The sequence below is a fragment of the Ovis canadensis genome, chromosome 4 (assembly GCF_042477335.2).
Source record: "Ovis canadensis isolate MfBH-ARS-UI-01 breed Bighorn chromosome 4, ARS-UI_OviCan_v2, whole genome shotgun sequence".
In the NCBI taxonomy this organism is placed as follows: domain Eukaryota; kingdom Metazoa; phylum Chordata; class Mammalia; order Artiodactyla; family Bovidae; genus Ovis; species Ovis canadensis.
This window is the reverse complement of record NC_091248.1, coordinates 126,952,982-126,977,151: the sequence shown is the minus strand read 5'-3', so window position 1 is coordinate 126,977,151 and position 24,170 is coordinate 126,952,982. Positions and strand designations below refer to the sequence as shown.

At 48.0% G+C, this 24,170-nt stretch overlaps 1 protein-coding gene across 2 annotated transcripts in view; it reads left to right on the top strand.

The window, feature by feature from the left end:
* The window catches only part of ZNF777 (zinc finger protein 777), a 32,944-nt gene extending 9,100 nt beyond the window's left edge, over positions 1-23,844 (top strand). For both annotated transcript variants that reach the window (XM_069588661.1, XM_069588659.1), the window contains exons 4-6: positions 3,438-3,551; positions 19,296-19,547; positions 22,446-23,844. In XM_069588661.1, coding sequence (XP_069444762.1) covers positions 3,438-3,551; positions 19,296-19,547; positions 22,446-23,605 — 1,526 coding nt within the window. In that variant the 3' untranslated portion in view covers positions 23,606-23,844. The remainder of the gene's footprint in view (positions 1-3,437; positions 3,552-19,295; positions 19,548-22,445) is intronic.
* Positions 23,845-24,170: the final 326 nt, after the last annotated feature.

Sequence of the window (24,170 nt, the reverse complement as noted above, 5' to 3'; positions counted from 1 at the left end):
TTCAGTACCCGTAGAGGTTATATCGGAGAAGGCAATGGCACCCCACTCCAGGACTCTTGCCTGGAGAATACCAAGGACGAGGGAGCCTGGTAGGCTGCCATCTATGGGGTTGCACAGAGTCGAACACGACTGAAGTGACTTCAGTTCAGTTGAGTTCAGTTCAGTCGCTCAGTCGTGTTCGACTCTTTGCGACCCCATGAATCGCAGCACACCAGGCCTCCCTATCCATCACCAACTCCCGGAGTTCACTCAGACTCGCGTCCATAGAGTCAGTGATGTCATCCAGCCATCATCTTCTTTCGTCCCCTTCTCCTCCTGCCCCAAATCCCTCCCAGCATCAGAGTCTTTTTCCAGTGAGTCAACTCTTCGCATGAGGTGGCCAAAGTACTGGAGTTTCAGCTATAGCATCATTCCTTCCAAAGAACACCCAGGGTTATCTCCTTCAGAATGGACTGGTTGGATCTCCTTGCAGTCCAAGGGACTCGCAAGAGTCTTCTCCAACACCACAGTTCAAAAGCATCAATTCTTCGGTGCTCAGCCTTCTTCACAGTCCAACTCTCACATCCATACGTGACTACTGGAAAAACCATAGCCTTGACTAGACGGACCTTAGTTGGCAAAGTAATGTCTCTGCTTTTGAATATGCTGTCTAGGTTGGTCATAACTTTTCTTCCAAGGAGTAAGCATCTTTTAATTTCCTGGCTGCAGTCACCATCTGCAGTGACTTTGGAGCCCCCAAAAATAAAGTCTGACACTGTTTCCGCTGTTTCTCCACCTATTTCCCATGGAGTGATGGGACCAGATACCATGATCTTCGTTTTCTGAATGTTGAGCTTTAAGCCAACTTTTTCACTCTCCTCTTTTACTTTCATCAAGAGGCTTTTTAGTTCCTCTTCACTTTCTGCCATAAGGGTAGTGTCATCTGCATTTCTGAGGTTATTGATATTTCTCCCGGCAATCTTGATTCCAACTTGTGTTTCTTCCAGTCCGGCGTTTCTCATGATGTACTCTGCATAGAAGTTAAATAAGCAGGGTGACAATATACAGCCTTGAGGTACTCCTTTTCCTATTTGGAACCAGTCTGTTGTTCCATGTCCAGTTCTAACTGTTGCTTCCTGACCTGCATACAGATTTCTCAAGAGGCAGGTCAGGTGGTCTGGTATTCCCATCTCTTTCAGAATTTCCACAGTTTCTTGTGATCCACACAGTCAAAGGCTTTGGCATAGTCAATAAAGCAGAAATAGATGTTTTTCTGGAACTCTCTTGCTTTTTCCCTGATCCAGCGGATGTTGGCAATTTGATCTCTGGTTCTTCTGCCTTTTCTAAAACCAGCTTGAACATCAGGAAGTTCATGGTTCATGTATTGCTGAAGCCTGGCTTGGAGAATTTTGAGCATTACTTTACTAGCGTGTGAGATGAGTACAATTGTGCGGTAGTTTGAGCATTCTTTAGCATTGCCTTTCTTTGGGATTGGAATGAAAACTGACCTTTTCCAGTCCTGTGGCCAGTGCTGAGTTTTCCAAATTTGCTGGCATATTGAGTGCAGCACTTTCACAGCATCATCTTTCAGGATTTGAAACAGCTCAACTGGGATTCCATCACTGCCACTAGCTTTGTTTGTGGTGATGCTTTCTAAGGCCCACTTGACTTCAGATTCCAGGATGTCTGGCTCCAGATGAGTGATCACACCATCGTGATTATCTGGGTCGTGAAGATCCTTTTTGTACAGTTCTTCTGTGTATTCTTGCCATCTCTTCTTCATATCTTCTGCTTCTGTTAGGTCCATACCATTTCTGTCCTTTATTGAGCCCATCTTTGCATGAAATGTTCCCTTGGTATCTCTAATTTTCTTGAAGAGATCTCTAGTCTTTCCCATTCTATTGTTTTCCTCTATTTCTTTGCATTGATCGCTGAGGAAGGCTTTCTTATCTCTCCTTGCTTTTCTTTGGAACTCTGCATTCAGATGCTTTTATCTTTCCTTTTCTCCTTGGCTTTTTGCTTCTCTTCTTCTCACAGCTATTTGTAAGCCTCCCCAGACAGCCATTTTGCTTTTTTGCATTTCTTTTCCATGGGGATGGTCTTGATCCCCGTCTCCTGTACAGTGTCACGAACCTCATTCCATAGTTCATCAGGCACGCTATCTATCAAATGTAGTCCCTTAAATCTATTTCTCACTTCTACTGTATAATCATGAGGGATTTGATTTAGGTCATACCTGAATGGTCTAGCAGTTTTCCCTCCTTTCTTCAATTTCAATCTGAATTTGGTAATAAGGAGTTCATGATGTGAGCCACAGTCAGCTCCTGGTCTTGTTTTTGTTGACTGTATAGAGCTTCTCCATCTTTTGCTGCAAAGAATATAATCAGTCTGATTTCAGTGTTGACCATCTGGTGATGTCCATGTGTAGAGTCTTCTCTTGTGTTGTTGGAAGAGGGTGTTTGCTATGACCAGTGCGTTCTCTTGGCAGAACTCTACTAGTCTTTGCCCTGCTTCATTCCGTATTCCAAGGCCAAATTTGCCTGTTACTCCAGGTGTTTCTTGACTTCCGACTTTTGCATTCCAGTCCCCTATAGTGAAAAGGACTCTTTTTTGGGTGTTAGTTCTAAAAGGTCGTGTAGGTCTTCATAGAACCATTCAACTTCAGCTTCTTCAGCATTACTGGTTGGGGCATAGACTTGAATTACTGTGATATTGAATGGTTTGCCTTGGAAATGAACAGAGATCATTCTGTCGTTTTTGAGATTGCATCCAAGTACTGCATTTCGGACTCTTCTGTTGACCATGATGGCTACTCCATTTCTTCTGAGGGATTCCTGCCCACAGTAGTAGATATAATGGTCACCTGAGTTAAAGTGACTTAGCAGAGGTTTCATATATATATAATTGTGGATGTTAACCCTTGGCCTTATATTTTACTAATGTATGTGAGATACTATTTTCTTCAAGTTTCATCATCTTTTGACTTTATTTCCAAAGAACTTGAAACTTTTTGTAATGTAAAAAAACCTGTCAGTGTTTTGTTTCATGACCTCTAGATTTTATTAAGGTTAGTTTTTTCATTTATAAAACTTTATATGTCTTCTGCCTTTGTCATGAAAATCCGAGCAGGCATTGGCCACCTGAGAGCCACAGATGACCGAGGGCCGGTTTCCATCGGTTGGCAAGTGCGCCCCATTGCTGGTCCCGCCAGGAGGACCTGAGATGGGTTCAGCACACACACACACACACACACACACACACACACACACACGTGCATGCACATGTGCACACTCAGCATGCCCTGAGGAGAAGGGCTGGAAACTTGGCCCTTCTGTTTGCAGCACTCCGGCCTCAAGTAGGGCAGCTGCTCTTGGTGTCACATGCACACAGGTGACAGTTTTGTAGCATCCAGTGCGACCTCACCCCATAGAATATCTTCTTTTCTTCCTCCTGCCCAGACTATGCAATTTCCAAACCAGACCTCATGTCACAGATGGAACGAGGGGAGAGGCCGGCCATGCAGGAGCAGGACGACTCTGAGGAGGGCGAGGCGCCTGCTGATCCCAGTGCCGGTGAGTGGCTGCAGGCGATAGTGGCCTTGGCGCCCGGGAGTCCCAGCGTGGGGTGTGTGGCCCACAGGAGACCCCCGCGGGCTATGTCAGCAGGCCAGTGCAGGAGGGCGGCCCAGAGGCCCTGGGGCCTCCGGGTCACCAGCAGCCCCGGTGGCGGAACTAGGAACACTGTGGTCTCGGGGAGCTTTTGACCTGACTGAGCGTCACCTCACTCTCTACCGGAAACAAAACCAGAACTGACAGAAAGGCGTTCCCTTGTCAGGATGCTGACGCTGGTGCAGCCTCGAGCTCCCCAGAGAAGGGCCACGTCCCTGGGCCTGCGGCCGGTGAGTGGAGGGACTTGACCTGAACGTCCTCCAGTGTGCGGGCGGGGTCCAGACGAGGCGGCGAGGTGGCGGCGGCAGGGAGATGCAGGCAGGACCACCGTGGGCTCGGGAGCAGAGCCTGCCCCTGAACCCCGGCCTTGCTGCGTCCTCGCCATGGTTTCAGTTGCTTAGCCTTCTGGAGGTCTGCTTTCTCATCTGTGAAACAGGACGGGTGCTGAGAGCCAGGGCCCAGTGTGCCGACCCGCAGGGGCCAGCAGCCTGGGCCGCCAGGCACTGTCTGTCCTCATGGGGAGCAGTTCCTTACACAGAGGTCACTCAGAAGCCCCGACACTGGCACTGCGGTGTTCTTGGGGTACAGGTGGTTTCAGAGCCCCTTCTTCAGCATTGCTTTTGGGCTTGCGTCACTCACCTGAAGGTCTTCTGTGGGGGCAGTCCTTGTCTTTTGTAGCCAAATGTCATTAGTGATCCTGTCTTTCGCAAAAGGAGGATAATCTGGCTGAAGAGCCCACTGGGGTCAAAAGCCGGGTCTTGTATGAAGGAATGTCACTGGCTCTGGGACCGGTAGGAGGTGGCCACGTGGAGTAAGAGCTGAAATAACTTCAGGAAGAGGCGGACCCGGAGGAAAAATAAATGCTGGCGTGTTTCAGAGAAACCCTAAAGCATCGATACTTTGTAGAGATTTGCCTAGAGATTTAAATGGAGGGAAGGGGCTAGTCCTGAGTTCATTCTGGCAGGCAGAAAGATGGATTTAAAAGTAGATGAGGTGAGAGAGGGGTTTGGGGACAAGGTGTGACATTTGTTTGGAGGAAAATAAGTCTGGATGTCAAAGGTTTGAGTGGCTGCATCCAAAACCAGTGTCACTGCAATGGAGAGATGCAAAAGAGGGGAAATCAGAACGAGGACTTGGGAGGCAGAAGACGAGAAGGGAGAGGCGGTCTGCAGTAAAGATCCTAGAACGCCGTTGATGTCTCCGTGGGGTTTTGTAGTCCGGGTGCTGCCTTTCTAGCATCTTCTTTAGAAGTGCTGGGACGGGCACACGGACCCTGTCCACGATCAGCCTGTTCACACCCTCATCACAGGTGGGCCTCCCACTGAGTGGGGCCAGAATCAAGAGCAAATAACTAACCTCAACTGGCTCGGCCCCAGGTGGGGTTGGTTCTGGCACAAGGGCATCCAAGCCGGAGCGTCTGTGGGCAGCGGTGGCCTCACAGAGGCTGCCTTGTGTGGCTGGAATGTGCCATTTGTTCCACTAACCGTCTTCAGCCACCAGGAGCCCGACTGGAGTGGAGGACAGGAGCAGAACAGGAAGCACTGCCCACAGGGCACCCCTGTGTGCGGGGCCCTGGCCTCGGGGCCGCAGGCTTGTCCTGTGAGTACAGTTATCAGAACCCCAAACATGCCAGCGGTTACCTCTTATTCGCGTGTCCTCTCCCTCGGAAGGGCGGCCACAAGGCCAGCCCTGGGCTAGACCTGAAAGTGTGATACCAAGGGGGAAACAGCTAGAAGACAGAACTGTCAGGGTTCTAAATACACCAAACATCACCATTTTATGAATTGGTTGAATAAATGCAATCCATAAGCTGTCATTTATAGTTCAGATTCCTAAGGGCAAGGAGGCCTGAAGGTGACTCAGATACTGGCCCTGCTCAAGTTCCCCCAAGCCAGGGCTCCTGTTCACAGCCCTGTAAGGGTGAATGGGGGCCGGGGGAGCCAGAGACCACTGTTGCCTGACAGATTAGCAGAGTGAAGCAAACACACCAGAAGCCATGGCTGAAATCCAGGTTCTCAGATATTGTACGTGGCTTCAGCTTTCTTACAAAGCAGTTTGATATTTTTTGGACTTAAAATATGTTTATAAATGAATATTTAAAATATTTAAATATAATAAATATTTAAAATATTCATTTACTTAACCTGATAATTTCCTTTCTGAGAGTCTGTAGCCTAGAAAAATATCCCAAAATATGGACTAAGATATACAAATATCAGGGGACCTCCATGGCGGTCCAGTGGTTAAGACTTCGCCTTCCAGTGCAGGGAGTGTGGGTTTGATTCCTAGTTGGGGAGCTAAGATTCCCACATGCCTCGCAGCCAAAAAACCAAGACCTAAAAGAGAAGCAGTATTGTAACAAATTCAAAGAAGACTTTTAAAATAGTCCATGTCAAAAAAATCTTTTAAAAATAAGGATGAACAAATATTATATTACACCACGATAGACGGTCATACAGCCACTGAAATCATGTGAAGCATTTTTGCACCGTATTTTCACTTGTCTGTTTATTATTTAGTTCATCCAATACTTTTTGTACCATGTACTATGTCAAGAGAATGGTGTTAACAATCTAAACGCCCCATGTATAGAAAAATACAGTCGGCCACTATGGCAGTGCGGTGCAGAGAGGCTCCGGGGCTCTGGGACATACAGTGGTGAAGGCCTTACTGAGCCCATGTGGTTGGCAGAAGCCTCAGCGGAGGTGGGATTTTTAGTGGAAACACAAGTGGGAGTTCCTGGAGGAGAACTCCTCATGTGGAAGAAGGACTGGAAGCCAGGAGGCTCTCTCCATAGGCCAGGTAGGACCTGGCCTAAGCCAGGGACAGACACGGATGTCCGTGAAGTGTGGCTGGTGGATGTGGAGTACGAGGACAGGGGCTCCTGAGGATGACTCCCAGGTCATGACACGAGTGAGGGGGTAGGACAATGGGAGGCTCCAACCCGGAGGAAAGACAGAACACATTAGGTGTGAGATCTCAGGACATGTCCAGGAGCTGGTACTGAGTGACGGAGACGGGCTCCCAGCAGGAACCTGAGCTAGAGATGGACCTGGGGGCCTCGATCGTGTGGACAGGATCATCTTTCCCAGCCTGGACAGGGGAAGAGGAGGAGCACAGGATGTGCCCCCAGAGTCCTGACTTTCAGAGCAGATTTGGAATATAGTGGGCCGGGTGGGGCCCAGGTGTTAGTATTTTTTAAAAAGCTTCTAAGGTGATTCTCATGTGCAGCCCAAGGTGGAAAACCACTGTTGTAGGGTTTGGGAAAAGAAGAAACCAGAGGAATCACAGGAAAGGTAGTAAGAAATTAGGATAGTGTGTCAACGTTCAAGAGAAGAGTATTTCCCCGGGAAGGGAGCAGGGTGAACAGTGTTGATGCTGCATTGTGGTTTAGTAAGACAAAGCCTTTCTTCCTTCCTTACTTATGGGCTTCCCTGATAGCTCAGTAAGAATCTGCTATACACTCCAGTATTCCTGGGCTTCCCTTGTGCCTCAGCTGGTAAAGAATCTACCTGCAATGCAGGGGACCTGGGTTCAATCCCTGGGTTGGGAAGATCCCCTGGAGAAGGGAAAGGGTACCCACTCCAGTAGTCTGGCCTAGAGACTTCCATGGACTAAATAGGCGATGGGGTTGCAAAGAGTCGGACATGACTGAGCGACTTTCACTTTCAAGGCAAAGACTGCCAAGTGTCCGCTGGATTTGCACATTAGCAACATCAGTGGTCTTAGCAAGAGAAGCACTGGTGGTGTGGCCAGGGTGGAGGCCTGTAGAGTGGGCTGAAGGGTAGACAGATGATGAGGAAGTGGAGGTTATCCCAGTGTAGCTGTGAGTGCAGAGCAGCTGGCAGGGTGGGTGGGGTAAGGAGCCTTGTTTGCTTAAGATGAGGATTGCCCAAGCCTGTTTGAAGCCAGTTGATATGAGATGTGGATATAGAAATGGATGATGTAGGGAATTTCCTGGAAGTCCAGCAGTTAGGACTCTGTGCTTTCACTGCCGAGGGTCCAGGTTCGATCCCTGCTGGGGGAACCAAGATCCCAGCAGCCGGGAGGCATGGCCAAAAAAGAAGCAGTAAATGCAGTAGGAAGTCAATGACGTCGACAAAAGATAGGGGAAAAACTGGGTGGAAATATAAACCAAATCATATTTCACTATGCTTTCTAGAATTTTCTAAAGTGAGCATATATCACTTCTTATTCACTAAGAATAATTTAAAAAAAAAAAACAAAACTCCAATTAAAGGTGGCAGATTGAACATGTACTTACTCCCACCTACCCCCCTCCTCCTAAAACAAGAGTGAAGGGACTTTTTAAAGGAATGGACGAGGAGACGGCAGCAGCTGAGTTTTGGAAGGCTAAGAGCAGATGGCTGAGCGGTCACTGATTTAGAAAGCTGAATCCAAAACTGGTGTCAAGGAAGCGGGGAGGAAACCCAATCTGCAGTCTACCCCAACCGTGCTCAAGACCCGGCAACTAGCAGCACCAGAGATACCAGGTAGCTTTGGAAATGGGGGTAAAAGTGAGGCTAAAAGCAGAGCACTAGTCAGGCATCTTGAGAGTCCATTAAACACTACCACTTCCCTCCATGGCCTCACCCAACCCTGCTGGGTGACCACGGCTTATTCTCTGAAGACAGAAGCATCTCTGGACGTGGACACCAGGCACAATTGAGAGGATGGGTACCATGTTGAAAACAAGGGAATGAGTGAAGCTTACAGACAGATCTTGAAATCTCCAGCTTTCTTCCCTAACCTGACTCCCAAGATTATGCTCACATCCAGGTTTAACCCTCAGGGCAGGGTACTGGGAAACTCTTATCTGGAGACTGTCAGGGCCAGCCCAAAAGATTTCCCAGTGAAATGACCTAGCCAAACCATCCTGCTGGGAAACCACACCCTACCTGGATGCACCAGATTTGCAGTTCACTTTTGAGTACTCAGCTTTTAATATAAATGGATAACCGAGAACCAAACTTATTTTCTTGGGCTCCAAAATCACTGCAGATGGTAACTGCAGCCATGAAATTAAAAGACGCTTGCTCCTTGGAAGAGAAGCTGTGACCAACCTGCTGCTGCTGCTGCTGCTACTAAGTTGCTTCAGTCGTGTCCGACTCTGTGCGACCCCAGAGACGGCAGCCCACCAGGCTCCACCGTTCTTGGGATTCTCCAGGCAAGAACATTGGAGTGGGTTGCCATTTCCTTCTCCAGTGCATGAAAATGAAAGTGAAAGTGAAGTCTCTCAGTTGTGTCCAACTCTTCGTGACCCCATGGAATGCAGCCTACCAGGCTCCTCCATCCATGGGATTTTCCAGGCAAGAGTACTGGAGTGGGGTGCCATTGCCTTCTCCAGTGACCAACCTAGACAGCATATTAAAAAGCAGAGACATTACTTTGCCAACAAAGGTCCATCTAGACAAAGCTGTAGTTTTTCCAGTAGTCATCGAGAGTTGGACTATAAAGAAAGCTGAGTGCTGAAGAACTGATGCTTTTCAACTGTGGTGTTGGAGAAGACTCTTGAGAGTCCCTTGGACTGCAAGGAGATCCAACCAGTCCATCCTAAACGAAATCAGCCCTGAATATTCATTGGAAGTACTGATTCTGAAGCTGAAACTCCAATACCTTAGCCACCTGATGGGAAGAGCCAACTCATTGGAAAAGACCCTGATGCTGGGAAAGATTGAAGGCAAGAGGAAAAGGGGACGACACAGGATGAGATTGTTGGATGGCATGACCAACTCTATGGACATGAGTTTGAGCAAGCTCTGGGAATTGGTGATGGACAGGGGAGCCTGGCGTGCTGCAATTCATGGGGTCACAAAGAGTCGGACACAACTGAGTGAATGAACTGAACTGAGCAGTGTTTAATAAAATTGAGTATATGACCCAGGAAAATAGAACAAAACAACAGAAAAGAAAATAGAGAATAAGAAAATCAAAAGATGGAAGTTCACCATCCAGATAATAGAAAAATCAGAAAAAAAGAATAGCAGATTTTCAGGGAGGAGAGAATTAGTGATGAAAGATCTCAAGGAAAACTCCCAGCACTTAAACCCATAACTCTCCAGGTTGAAGAGCCACCAACTGTCCAGAACAATGGGTAAAAATTGATGTCGCCTTAAATACTTGAGCAAGGATTTGCGAAACAGCTGAGGACCCAGGAGATCTGATAAACTTCTGGGAGAAAATCCACGTTCATACAAAGGAACGAGAATTAGAATGACTTTGGACATTTCAGCAGTATTGAAAACTACAAGACAGCAGAGCAATGCCTTTAAAGTTCTTTACATTAAGAAGAGGTGGCAAGAATACCTAGAAGAGCTGTACAAAAAAGAGCTTCACGACCCAGATAATCACGATGGTGTAATCACTCACCTAGAGCCAGACATCCTGGAATGTAAAGTCAAGTGGGCCTTAGAAAGCATCACTACAAACAAAGCTAGTGGAGGTGATGGCATTCCAGTTGAGCTATTTCAAATCCTGAAAGATGATGCTGTGAAAGTGCTGCACTCGATATGCCAGCAAATTTGGAAAACTCAGCACTGGCCACAGGACTGGAAAAGGTCAGTTTTCATTTCAGTCCCAAAGAAAGGCAGTGCCAAAGAATGCTCAAACTACCACACAATTGCACTCATCTCACACGCTAGTAAAGTAATGCTCAAGATTCTCCAAGCCAGGCTTCAGCAATACATGAACCATGAACTTCCTGATGTTCAAGCTGGTTTTAGAAAAGGCAGAAGAACCAGAGATCAAATTGCCAACATCCGCTGGATCAGGGAAAAAGCAAGAGAGTTCCAGAAAAACATCTATTTCTGCTTTATTGACTATGCCAAAGCCCTTGACTGTGTGGGTCACAATAAACTGTGGAAATTCTGAAAGAGATGGGAATACCAGACCACCTGACCTGCCTCTTGAGAAATCTGTATGCAGGTCAGGAAGCAACAGTTAGAACTGGACATGGAACAATAGACTGGTTCCAAATAGGAAAAGGAGTACCTCAAGGCTGTCTATTGCCACCCTGCGTATTTAACTTATATGGAGTACGTCATGAGAAACGCCGGGCTGGAAGAAACACAAGCTGGAATCAAGATTGCTGGGAGAAATATCAATAACCTCAGATATGCAGATGACACCACCCTTATGGCAGAAAGTGAAGAGGAGCTAAAAAGCCTCTTGATGAAAGTAAAAGAGGAGAGTGAAAAAGTTGGCTTAAAGTTCAACATTCAGAAAACGAAGATCATGGTATCTGGTCCCATCACTTCATGGGAAATAGATGGGGAAACAGTGGAAACAGTGTCAGACTTTATTTTTGGGGCTCCAAAATCACTGCAGATGGTGACTGCAGCCATGAAATTAAAAGACACTTACTCCTTAGAAGGAAACTTATGAGCAACCTAGACAGCGTATTTAAAAGCAGAGACGTTACTTTGCCAACAAAGGTCCATCTAGTCAAAGCTATGGTTTTTCCATTGGTCATGTATGGATGTGAGAGTTGGACTGTGAAGAAAGCTGAGTGCCGAAGAATTGATACTTTTGCACTGTGGTGTTGGAGAAGACTTTTGAGAGTCCCTTGGACTGCAAGGAGATCCAACCAGTCCATTCTGAAGATCAGCCCTGGGATTTCTTTGGAATGAATGATGCTAAAGCTGAAACTCCAGTACTTTGGCCACCCGATGCAAAGAGTTGACTCATTGGACTCTGATCCTGGGAGGGATTGGGGGCAGGAGGAGAAGGGGACGACAGAGGATGAAATGGTTGCATGGCATCACTGACTCAGAGTGAACTCCGAGAGTTGATGATGGACAGGGAGGCCTGGTGTGCTGCGATTCCTGGGGTCGCAAAGAGTCGGACACGACTGAGTGACTGAACTGAACTGAACTAAACATTATAAAATTGGAAAGTATTTTCCAACCTTGTTGAATTTTATATCTAACCAGAATCATCTAATTAGATATGAGAATGAAATCAAGATATTGAGATGTTCAAGATCTGCCACACTCCCTTTCTCAAGCTGAGGCACGTACTTTGCCAAGTGAGGAAATAAACCAAGGAAGAGGTGTAAGGAGCTCCAACATAAGACAGGTGAAGGAATCCCAAAGGGGATCCCCAAAAGACATTGTGGATCTGGAGGCACAAGTCCAGACTGGAGCATGAATTTGAAGAAAAATTTTCAAGTCGGTAAACCTGAGAAATACCCATTATGCTTGGATATTTTGAGAGGAGAGTTTTAGGAAGGGTCGGGGGAGACTTTGGAGCCGACTGAGTGGTAATTAACAGGTTAATCAAAAGAAGGGGCTTCATCAGTGGCTCAGTGGTAAGGAATCTGCCTGCAATGTAGGAGACTTGCAGGAGACTTGGGTTTGATCCCTGGGTCAGGAAGATCCCCTGGAGAAGGAAATGACAACTCACTCCAGTGTTCTTGCTTGGGAAATCCCACAGACAGAGGAACCTGGCGGGCTACAGTCCATGGGGTTGCCAAAGAGTCAGACACAACTGAGCGACTAAACACCAATAAGCAAAAGAAAAGAAAACAACCTCCAGGGAAATCAAAAAGTGTTTACAGGCATAGAAAAGCACTTATAAGTGTGCTACATGATTCAGTTTTAAATGGCATTTCATAATCCCATAACGAAAACACCCATTATTAACCCAACCAGAATTACAAACTGGGAAGAATCAGGGATTTGGACAAGATGTGGATGGATGAGGAAGAGATGGTCCTCACCTCCAGCTCTAGGAAGTCAGTAGATAATGTTTAAACTGAAAACTCAGGGAGTAGCAGTGTCATTTTGTTACAGAGAGGTATGAAGGTGAATAACAAAAGAATCAGCTAGAAGGGTGGGAAGTGACTGCCTCTGGGAGCAAGTTGAAGGATGGTGGGGAGCTTTTTAAAAGTGAGTTTTTAAGAACTCTTCAACCCTCTGACCTATGTGCATATATAAACTTTTTTTTTTTAATCTTTAATTCTTACATGCGTTCCCAAACATGACCCCCCCCATATATAAACTTTTTAAAGACGATTTAAAAAATTAATATACCAAAGTTTAAAAAATCTAACAAATTGTACCCATGAGAAGGTCGGACAGCCCGTGTCAGCCATCATTTCTGTGCTTTGAGCTGGTGGAGAAAGTTAACGGTGGCAATGCTGGTTTTCACTTTCCAATGAGCTTCTGAAGTTGCATCAACATAATTCAAGAAGAAAAAAAGCTGAAAGAGTGAACGTTTCCATAATTCTCTCTCAAGAGTCAACAGCTTGGGACCACCCTGGAGGTCCAGTGGTTAGGACTCCACAGTTTCCCTGCGGAGGGCCCAGGTTCGATCCCTGATTGGGGAACTGAGATCCCACAAGCCACACAGCACAGCCAAAAAAAAGAGCAGCTTATCCCTTTCAGTTCATGCGCATGTAGTCAAACGCATGTACACAGAGCCTTAATTATGGAATAAATGCTTCCTCATTGTTAAAAAAGTTTTTTCAGACAGTATAGAAGTACATTGTTTAGCAACTTGCTTTTTCCAAAAATATATCTTTGATGTCTTTATTTGAAAATTACAAAATGTAAATAATTAAATGTTTAACTGTCTCCCAGAATAACATTATACCCGCTTCATTAATAATTAAATGTGTTCACAACATTTAATACCTTTGAAAACAATTTGTAGCAGAGATTTTTCCCATCTCAGAAGAGTTCTTATGAAGAAATGTAGTTGCAAGATTAAAAACCAATCACAAATATTTCTTATCACTGAACAATGTCAAGGCAAATCTACAAATTTTTTTTCCAGAAAATTTACACCAAAAGGTTATGGTTGATTGCACATTATACTAAAGATTATAGTATTGTGCATATTCGATATGTTTGGTGTAACTGACCAGGTAGCTTCTGGAAGGAATCTTTGAAGTCCCAGAGGGTCTCAGAGTAGCCAGTTCCTCAGCTCAACATTGTTTATAGAAAGGAAGGAAGAGGGGCCGGGGGAGGGGGGAAAAACTGTGCTTTTTTTCCCTAATCCTAGTGTGATTTCATTATTTATGTCTAAAGTTTTATTCATCCATAATTTATTTTGAGGTGAGATATGTGAAGATTTTTTGTTTTTTCTTCTAGTCAGGAAGCCAGTTGTCTCCACTCCACTTACCTAATCCCTTTCCAATGGTTTGAAATGCTACCTTTGGTCATAAACTATGTTCCCACAATGTATTTGTCTTTGATTAATTTTTTCTAAATGGGAGAACAGATTACTACTTATGAATGCAGTCTGGCTGTTGGTTGTCAGTACTGTTTCTCAAAAGTTGTTCGGTGCGGAGAGAACTTTTCAGTGGGAAGCACTGGCTTCTCTGTGCCCCAGAAAGTAGGGGAGAGGTACAGAAATGTCTACCAGCTGCTGCCCATTTCAAGGGGAAAAGAATTAGATGCCACAGAGGAGCAGACAACGGCTTGGGTTCACAGAGAGTCACACTCATGATGGGCTGAGAGCCGCCTAGGACGTCTGGTGCAGTGAGCGTCTTAAAGGAGGACATGAAAGAGGAGAGTGAAAAAGCTGGCTTAAAACTCAACATTCAAAAAACGAAGATCATGGCATCTGGTCCCATCACTTCATGGCCAATAGAAGGGGAAAAAGTGGAAGCAGTGACAGATTTCATTTTCTTGGGCTCCAAAATCACTGTGGGTGGTGACTGCAGCCATGAAATTGCTCCTTGGAAGAAAAGCTATGGCCAACCTAGACAGCACGTTAAAAAGCAGAGACATCACTTTGCCGACAAAGGTCCACATACTCAAGGCTATGGTTTTTCCAGCAGTCACATACAGATGTGAGAATTGGACCATAAAGAAAGCTGAGTGCCGAACAATTGATTGTGGTGCTGTAGAAGACTCACGAGAGTCCTTTGGACAGCAAGGAGATCAAACCAGTCAATCCTAAAGGAAATCAACTCTGAATATTCATTGGAAGGACTGATGCTGAAGCTCCAGAGCTTTGGTCACCTGATGTGAAGAACTGACTCACTGGAAAAGACCCTGATGCTGGGAAAGATTGAGGGCAGGAAGAGAAGGGGACGACAGAGTTTGAGATGGTTGGATCACTCAACGGCATCACTCAATGGACATGAGTTTGAGCAAACTCCAGGAGATAGTGGTGGACAGAGGAGCCTGGCATGCTGCAGTTCATGGTGTCGCAGAGAGTTAGACGTGACTTAGCGACTGAACAACAAAGGGATGGGAAGGCTTTGTGGTCTTCAGGTTGGAACACCCATGCCCAGGGGGTACGAGTGGCTTTCCCAGAAGGCACAACACAGGTGGATTTGTGGGTCCTGGTTCCAAGTCTTCGTCCATCTGTTCTCCTTCATAAAACGCATCATCGAGGGTGCTGGACGCTTGCGGTCCCAGCAGTGCTATTCCTTAGCTCCTAGGTCTCCCACTATTGAAAATAAAGAACAGGCACCTCCTGCCCATCTTGCCTTACTATGGAGTGTTTCTCTGAGGTATAAAACGCCCTTGGGGTCATGAAACAAAGACACAAGCTAGACTGTGGCAGGGATGGGGACCATAAGTGCACGGCTCAGGGGTCTGGATGGTGAATTCGTTCAGAAGTCAGATATTTGGAATACCTGACTTTCAACAAAATTGAAAGAGAACCTAATTAAGTTGTCAGCTAATAGGTCATTAAAAACAGCTTTTGATGATATGTTAACCATGTGCTTTTGCAGCATTGTAATTCAGAAGTTCACAGAATAGAGGGATGATTCCATAACAAAGCTCCCGCCAGCCCATCTCCAGATCTATGCAAATGAGCTCTCCCAATGGTTATATTTATAAAAATGAAAAGTAGGAATAGAATTTATTCTGAACCCTGTCTCACTCAAGAGATAAGAATATTCACTCTCAGATAAGTGAACTAATTGGGGGAAAAGTCCCTATCCATCCTTGTAAGAGATTCACTTCCTCCAGGTTTTTGGTTTCCCATCTTGAATAATTATTTTTCATTCCACAATAGTAATAACTAAGGATGACTTAAACCAGGCAGAAAAGTAACTCTTAGAGCCCTGTGGTTATTAGAAATGAAAGCAAAATTAATCTTTCCATTTACATGCACATTTCTGTGGCAGAGTGGTAGATGAGGTGATCAGTAAAAGGCATCTGAGCACAAAAATATGTTCTATTAGGATAAAATTCTGTGGGTAAAGTGGGAACGGAAATAGAAGTCCAAGGTGAAAAGGAATGATATTAAAATTTCGAGTATCAAAGAAGAACTTGTTCATGTATTTTTTAAGTGAATAATGGTGGGTTTTAAATTGCCAGAGTTCTAAGATTCCATTGGCAACATTAAATGGCAATGGAAGAGTTTATTTTAAAATATCAATATTTACAATACTCCAGAAATTACATCTTTTGCAGCGATTGAAGCATTTTATGTATTTATTCAGGAAGGTGCAAATGAGTACCTGGTTTTAAAAAATTATCTCAGGGAGAAGGCAAGCAAAATATTTCCAGGAGTTTCTGAAGTCAGGGAAGATATTTTTCTGATGCTGGAGCCACGGTTGTGATGTAGTAGAGAGCCCAGAAGAGGGGAGGCCGGAGGAGGGACACAGGAGGCCAGGCGATGATGTCAGGCTGGAGCAGGAGGAAGCCAGGGTGTAAGTGTGGATGACTTATCTCTTTTGTAAGACAGAGAGTGGGACGAAGACTTCTCCAGCGGCTCAGTTCGGAGGGAAAGCAGGCTCGGCTTCGTGGAAGGCTGTCGGACTGTTTCCTGTGCGGGGCACTCCCCATCGTTTGGGACTTAGTTAGGCAGCTGATCAGAGAGGAATTAAAGGATTGCCAGGCATCAGAAAGAACCCAGCTTTAGGCCATGTGCCATCAGTTGCTAGTATGATTAGTGGTCCACTTCATTCGGGCGGGACGAGGGAACATGGCAAAGGACAGTGAGGAGCTTCATCCACTGGGATCCTGGTCCCGTTTCTTTTAACACAGCACTTACGCCTTGTAACACACCATCTAGTTTATTAATTATGTTCATTGCCTTATGTGAGATGTAGGCAGGCAGGGAGCTCTGTTTTGTTCCCTCGTGTGTTCCAGCGTTGGAACACGCATGGCATGTGGTTGGTGCTCAGTAAATAACTATGGGATAAATGTTCAAAGAATGAGTATGTTCATGCATTGTACATTTACAATTTCCCTAATTAACACAGTGATTTGAGGGGATTTATGCTGGCATAGCTCTATCCATATGCAAGAAAATAAAGTGGAGCCCCTACCTCACACTATACACAAGATGAAAGCAAATTTCGGGTGGAATAAAGAGCTAAAGGTAAAAAAATAAAATGATAAGGACTTGGGAATAAAATCTGGGAGACCAGATGAACCACCTAGGGCCAGAGGAGACCCCCTGCTTAACTCCCATAAAATAGAAAACCCACAGGCCATAAAAAGGGAAAGGGACATAACTGATGAAATGAAAACTGTAGGAAAGTTTCATGATAAAAGGTAACACAAAGGCAAAGACAAATGATGAATTTGGGAGAAATATTTGAAATGCTAGTAAGAGAAATAGGTTATCTTTAATACAGGAATCAAAGGTCTCTGACCGATTGACAGAACACAGTTCGCAAAGAATCCACTCTCAAAGACCAAGGATTGACACTCACATTACCCTCATCAGGGAAGCAGAACTATTAAAGTATCAGTAAGTTATCACTTTGTACCCATCCGACCGAGGAAAGTTAAAAAGAGCAGTGATGTCTTCTGCCGGGGACGTGGGGAAAGTGCTGATAGAGATGTGAATTGTCACAGCCCTGTGGATAAGCAGGCTAATGACATGTGTCAGAATCGAAAATATTTTTAATTTTTGACCCTGCAGTCCCACTCCCGCCACTCTCCTAAAAATAAAAGCACTCCTTTTGGTTAGAGATATAAATAAACACATGTTTACGGCAGTGCTGTTCACCAGGGCAAAAGCCTAGGAGCAAAAAGTGAATGCTGTCAATAAGGAAGTGATTGAACACATTGCTGTATGATCGTCACTGTGGAATATTCTCAGCTTTTAAAAGGCTGCATTAGCTTACAGAAATTGCCGTGAAGGGATTTCTACAGTATATTTGAGTGAGAAAGGAACATAGAGGATTATGTATAAGGCAGTTTTGTTTTTTGCAACCAATGGCTAGAAAAGAAATGTAAATGTGCTATGATAAATCATTCCATAAGCACAGAGAAAAGTGTGAGGTCCCTTACGGGAGTGACCTGAGACCTTTGTACTTGTCAAGTGAGGAGCGAGGGGAAGGGGAGGCAAATTAAAGGGGAAAAATACTGCACTGAAAACCAGAAATGTGTGCTATAATCCCATTTATGTAAAGTGATGCCTGTGTGTAACAACATTTGAAATTAGCCTACCACAGACATACAAGTAGATTTTTTTTTAAATGTCAGGGCCATGTGTGTAATCAGATGCTATTTAACTAAAAACAACCCGGTGGCCCCCTCTTGTGCCTATAAATGGAGGCTGGGAGAGGGGACTGGGGCGGGGCTGGGGGTGGGGGTGGGAGGCCTCTGGCCTGTCGGTATAGGACACCTGGCCAGGACTTGAAAGGGTGTGCAAATGACCAGATGACTGTTGTCATTGTTTAGTCATTAAGTCATGTCCGCCTCTCTAAGACTCCATGGACTGCAGCCAGGCTCCTCTGTCCATGGGATTCCCCAGGCAAGAATACTGGAGTAGGTAGCCATGTCCTCCTCCAGGGGATCTTCCCCACCCAGGGATCGAACCCAGATCTCCAGCATCGCCGCCAAATTCTTTATCACTAAGCCACCTGGGACGGAGAAGGCAATGGCAACCCACTCTAGTACTCTTGGCCTGGAAAATCCCATGGACGGAAGGGCCTGGTAGGCTGCAGTCTATGGGGTCACTAGGAGTCGGACACTACTGAGCAACTTCACTTTCACTTTTCACTTTCATGCATTGGAGAAGGAAATGGCAACCCACTCCAGTGTTCTTGCCTGGAGAATCCCAGGGACAGGGGAGCCTGGTGGGCTGCTGTCTCTGGGGTCGCACAGAGTCGGACACGACTGAAGCAACTTAGCAACAGCAGGAGCAGCAGCAGCAAGCCACCTGGGAAGCCCAACCATATGATTAGCCTTGTCTTGATTAAGTTGGTTGAGGTGGAGAGAGAGAGAGTTGGTGTTGGCTTTGTTCTGGCCTAACCTGAGCAACTTCACTTTCACTTTTCACTTTCACACACTGGAGAAGGAAATGGCAACCCACTCCAGTGTTCTTGCCTGGAGAATCCCAGGGACGGGGAAGCCTGGTGGGCTGCTGTCTATGGGGTCGCACAGAGTCAGACACAATTGAAGCAACTTAGCAGCAGCAGCAGCAACCTGGGGAAAGGAATTGGGGTCTCTTTAAAAGAAACCATGACTATCTTATAAAATTACAAGGGGTCGTGGAAACAAACTGCCTCTATTTTAACTTGACTCCAGTTTATATTCAAGGCTACACGGTGTCCAGAAAATTTTATGCCTACTCACCGCCAACTCGGGATATTTCTTCAGGGTCTCTAAAATAAGGCTTTTTGAAAATATAAATTCTAGGGCTGCAAAAACCTGAGCAGGTGGAATGAACATGTTCTGGATTCTTTTGTCCTCTCCCGCCCCCACCCGCCCGCCTTCTCAGCTCATGATGGGATCGTGATTAAGATCGAGGTGCAGACCAACGACGAGGGCTCGGAGAGCCTGGAGACGCCGGAGCCCCTGATGGGCCAGGTGGAGGAGCACGGCTTCCAGGACTCGGAGCTGGGGGACCCATGCGGCGAGCAGCCGGACCTGGACATGCAGGAGCCGGAAAACCCGCTGGAGGCATCCACGGAGGGCTCAGGCGAGTTCAGTGAGCTCAAGCAGATGTTGGTGCAGCAGAGGAACTGTGCGGGTGAGTGGGGGGAGCTGGTGTCATTAGGCCTGCAGAGGGGGCAGGGTGGGGGGTCCTGGGGGAAAGCCGAGGTCTCCTTCAGAGAGGTCACTGACGCAGAGGGCTCAACAGTTGTGACCGAACCAAACAGGGCCTTAGGTCCAGGTCCCCTGCCCTGGGACTTAAAAGCATCCGTCCCTGGGCAAGGAAAGAGGGCGTTGCAGCCAAAGACCAGGTCAGATGAGGACCTCTGGGGATGGCAGAGATCATCTCTCCGCCACCTCCCTCGGCAGGCCGAGAAGGTCACGCACTGGTGGCAAGGCGAGAACTTCCGGCTCCTGATATGTCTGTCCTTGGTCATCCCTGTGTCACACTAGAAGCCTCAACCGGCTTGAAGATTTCCACCTTGGATCGCACATCTTTGCAAACGGCTGAGACCATGCTGTCTTTTTCTGGCGGAATCTAGGCCTCATTTCTGTTTACTCTCAAAGCCTCGGGGTCACCAGGCTGCACACCCTTGCTCCCTGTGAGGATGTGCGCTCTCAGGAGCACTGCCAGGACGGCTTCTGTGACGCTGACCCGTCCATGCAGGCCTGGGAAAAGCCCCGTGTGATCCTCATGGTGTATTTTTTAAATACACTACTAGACTTAGCTACTAAGTCGACTTAGCTACTGTTTTACTCGCGAATTGTACAACTATATGCATATATGAAATGAACCTGAACTTTTCTTGAATCATTAAGATTATACTAGACTTACCAAAGTCTAGTATACTAGGAGTCATTAGCCATCGTATCAGTTAATATTTATATGGAGAAATGATTATTAAAATTTTTTTCACTTTATTTTATTCCCTTGCAGTTTGTCTTTTTGCACAAAATAATAAAATATCATGGACATTATTCTTGGTCAAACAATGTGGATCTAACTGTTTATTTTTAAATAATTAACTGCATGATAGTCGAGAAACCTTTTTAACATACCACGTTGTCTTTCATTAGAGAATAGTGAAAGACACAAGGCAAATCGTGAGGCTACCTTGCATTGATTGCCCTGTGAACATTCCCGTTACTTTTATTAGTACCACTTAGTAATACTCTAAGATTCTTTGTGGGATTTCAAGCCCTGAATTTTAGGGCCAACTGTATCTTCTTATTTTGTTAAGAAAATACAACTTTGAAACCCAAGGAGAGTTCCAATATTCTACAGCCCGTATTTCCCTTTTGCCTTTCATAACAACCCTATTTTCAGGATAAACACCAGGGCAATGAGTTGCCAACCTCCGAAGCTGCTTCCTCCTTCCTGATCTTTTAAGCATCATGTTCCAGGGATGTTCTGGGTCACTTCCTGCTGAGCATCCTGAGTGGACTGAGGCAGCATTGTCTTATAGCCGGGGATGCCTGAGCTGGGACTCGGCACACCTGTGTTCTAATTTTAACACTGCCACTTACAGGGTGCAGAGGAGTAGCTGGAGGTGCTGTGGCCTAGCGGTCACTAACAGACTTACAAGACTTTGGCCAGCTCACGAACACTGCCGTCTTCAGTTTCCCTGTCAGTTGAGGGGACAGACTAGCTGGTCCTTCAGTTGCAAGTGCTGAAGAGGTCTCAGTTTATTTACTTTATTTGGAAACGTTACGTGACAGCGGTAAGCTTGGGTGCCGCATGTCTGTGAGACAGGGATAATTCTTGCTTGACATCTCCTGTGATAGGATATTGGGAACATGAGAGAGTGTGGGTGGAAAGTGTTCTGGAAAAGTTTAGTTGTTTGCTCCTGAGAACTCCACAAATGTCAGACGGTCACATCTTCCCTATCACAGGCGGACTCAAAAGTGAATGCCTTTCTCATGTCACACAGTTGGCCACTAAGAATAGAGCTCCCCAACTCTGTTTAGAGAGGGCCAGGTAAGAACAAGGCACTTGAGAAAATTCACACAGATGCTGGCGGACTCTCCCACTTACGTTCTCCAGGAACCCTGTAAAACAGACAACCTCTTAGGCAAGAGGGCAGAGCCCCAGGAGGAAGACATCACCATTTGGGGTGTTCATGGAACACTTACCTCAGACCCCAGCCAGCTCCAGGGTCAGGACCGGTGGAGTCCTCCTGCAGTGAGCCATCCACCCATGGAGGTGAAGGCTACCTCAGGAGGCACCCCCACGCCTGCTGTGGGCTCAAGAGGGCTTGAGGGATACAGGTTGGGAAGGCCAAGGAAGGTTTTCTGGGGGAGACAGGATTGGGGCTGGGTGTTAAGCAATGGGCAGGATTTGGAGACACCACCCCCCCCAACCCGGCCTCAGGAGGGGGAATTTGCTGGTGGAGGGGCAGTGAAGGCACCTGAGGAGAAATCTGCAGGTGAGTTCCAGAAAGGACGCCAGTAAGGCTGAGCCGAGTTCAGGCAGAGGAGACCGCAGAGGGGGAGACATTGCCAACTTGATGAGTCAGGACCCTTGCATGGTAGAAACCCGACCCTCAAGTGGCCAAAATAAGACAGGAGTGTTCATGGGCTTGGAGCGTCGTGGGTCCTGAGGGTGCCAACCTCTGGCTCCCTGGCCCCGAGGGCCTCCCAGAGGGCTCTGCGTGCAGGCTCCTTCTTACCTGCGAGTCCCTGCCCGCTAGAGGTGCCAGGCGATGGGCACACGCAGCGCCCGCGTCCCCACTTCCCCGCAGAAAATTCCAAAATAGGGCTCTGACCCGCCTGTTTTGGGCCTGGTCTGACCGCCCGAGTGGGCCCTTTCCTGAGCTAAGACCCGTGGCTAGCCCGGGTTCCCTGGGCCGTGGGGAGCGAGCAGGCGCGAAGGCTTGGGGCCAGCGGTGCACACGCAGTGTGTGTGGGCGAAGGGTCTGCCTCACCCGGTCAGGGGCGCCAGGCGACACCTAACGGCATCTTGTCTCTCTCCCCCACCCCCCGTCCCCCGGAGCAGAGGGAATCGTGATCAAGACCGAGGAGCAGGAGGAGGAGGAGGAAGACGAGGAGGACGACGAGCTGCCGCAGCACCTACAGTCCCTAGGGCAGCTGTCCGGGAGGTACGAGGCCAGCCTGTACCCGACACCACTGCCGGGGGAGCTGTCCCCCGAGGGCGAGGAGAGCCCCCCGCCGCTGCAGCTGGGGAACCCAGCGGTGAAGCGGCTAGCGCCCCCGTCGCACGGCGAGCGGCACCCAGGCGAGAACCGGGGCTCGGGCAGCCAGCAGCAGCGGAACCGGCGCGGCGAGCGGCCCTTCACGTGCATGGAGTGCGGGAAGAGCTTCCGGCTGAAGATCAACCTCATCATCCACCAGCGCAACCACATCAAGGAGGGCCCGTACGAGTGCGCCGAGTGCGAGGTCAGCTTCCGCCACAAGCAGCAGCTCACGCTGCACCAGCGCATCCACCGCGTCCGCGGCGGCTACGCGTCACCCGAGCGTGGCCCCAGCTTCACTCCCAAGCACTCGCTCAAGCCGCGCCCCAAGTCGCCCAGCTCCGGCGGTGGCAGCGGCGGCGGCCCCAAACCCTACAAGTGCCCCGAGTGTGACAGCAGCTTCAGCCACAAGTCCAGCCTCACCAAGCACCAGATCACGCACACAGGCGAGCGGCCCTACACGTGCCCCGAGTGCAAGAAGAGCTTCCGCCTGCACATCAGCCTGGTCATCCACCAGCGTGTGCACGCGGGCAAGCACGAGGTCTCCTTCATCTGCAGCCTGTGCGGCAAGAGCTTCAGCCGCCCCTCACACCTGCTGCGCCACCAGCGGACTCACACGGGCGAGCGGCCCTTCAAGTGCCCCGAGTGCGAGAAGAGCTTCAGCGAGAAGTCCAAGCTCACCAACCACTGCCGCGTGCACTCGCGCGAGCGGCCGCACGCCTGCCCCGAGTGCGGCAAGAGCTTCATCCGCAAGCACCACCTGCTGGAGCACCGGCGCATCCACACTGGGGAGCGGCCCTACCACTGCGCCGAGTGCGGCAAGCGCTTCACGCAGAAGCACCACCTGCTGGAGCACCAGCGCGCGCACACGGGCGAGCGGCCCTACCCCTGCACGCACTGCGCCAAGTGCTTCCGCTACAAGCAATCGCTCAAGTACCACCTGCGGACCCACACGGGCGAGTGAGCGTGGCCCGGCCCGCCGGCCCGGCCCGAGCCCAGCGGGCGGGCACGGGGCGCCCCCAGCCCGTTTGCCGTGAGCCCTCCCCCACCCCCTCTCCCTTCGTCCCTCCTCTCCCCCCTCCCCCCCGACACAGGGCAGCCGCGTCTCCCCCGGGGGGCCCCAGTGGGGGGCGGGGCTAGCGCGGACCTGGGGAACCCCCTTTGGGCTGTTCATTTCCTTGACAATAAAATGGATGAAACCAATCAGCACGGGGGGCGTGATTTGGCCGCCGGCCACTCGGAGGGGCGGGGCGGGGCCACTTAGTTGGGGATAGAACTTTATAATGACATTTTGGATACTGTGGTTCTATTTGATAATAATAGAGTAATTTTTAAAAGACGAGCGTTTCCTGTTTGCCGTTTTTGTTTGGTCGTAAAAGGGGAGGGGTTGAGGAGGTGGCCGAGGGGCGTGTGCCCAGTGTCAGTGGCCAGGTTCCGTTGAGTCCTTTTCTGTGCCGCCTCCTCGTACTGGGTGGCCCAGGGGGCGCGGAGAGGCAGGCCTGATACGTGAATGAGCCGACTGGAGGGTG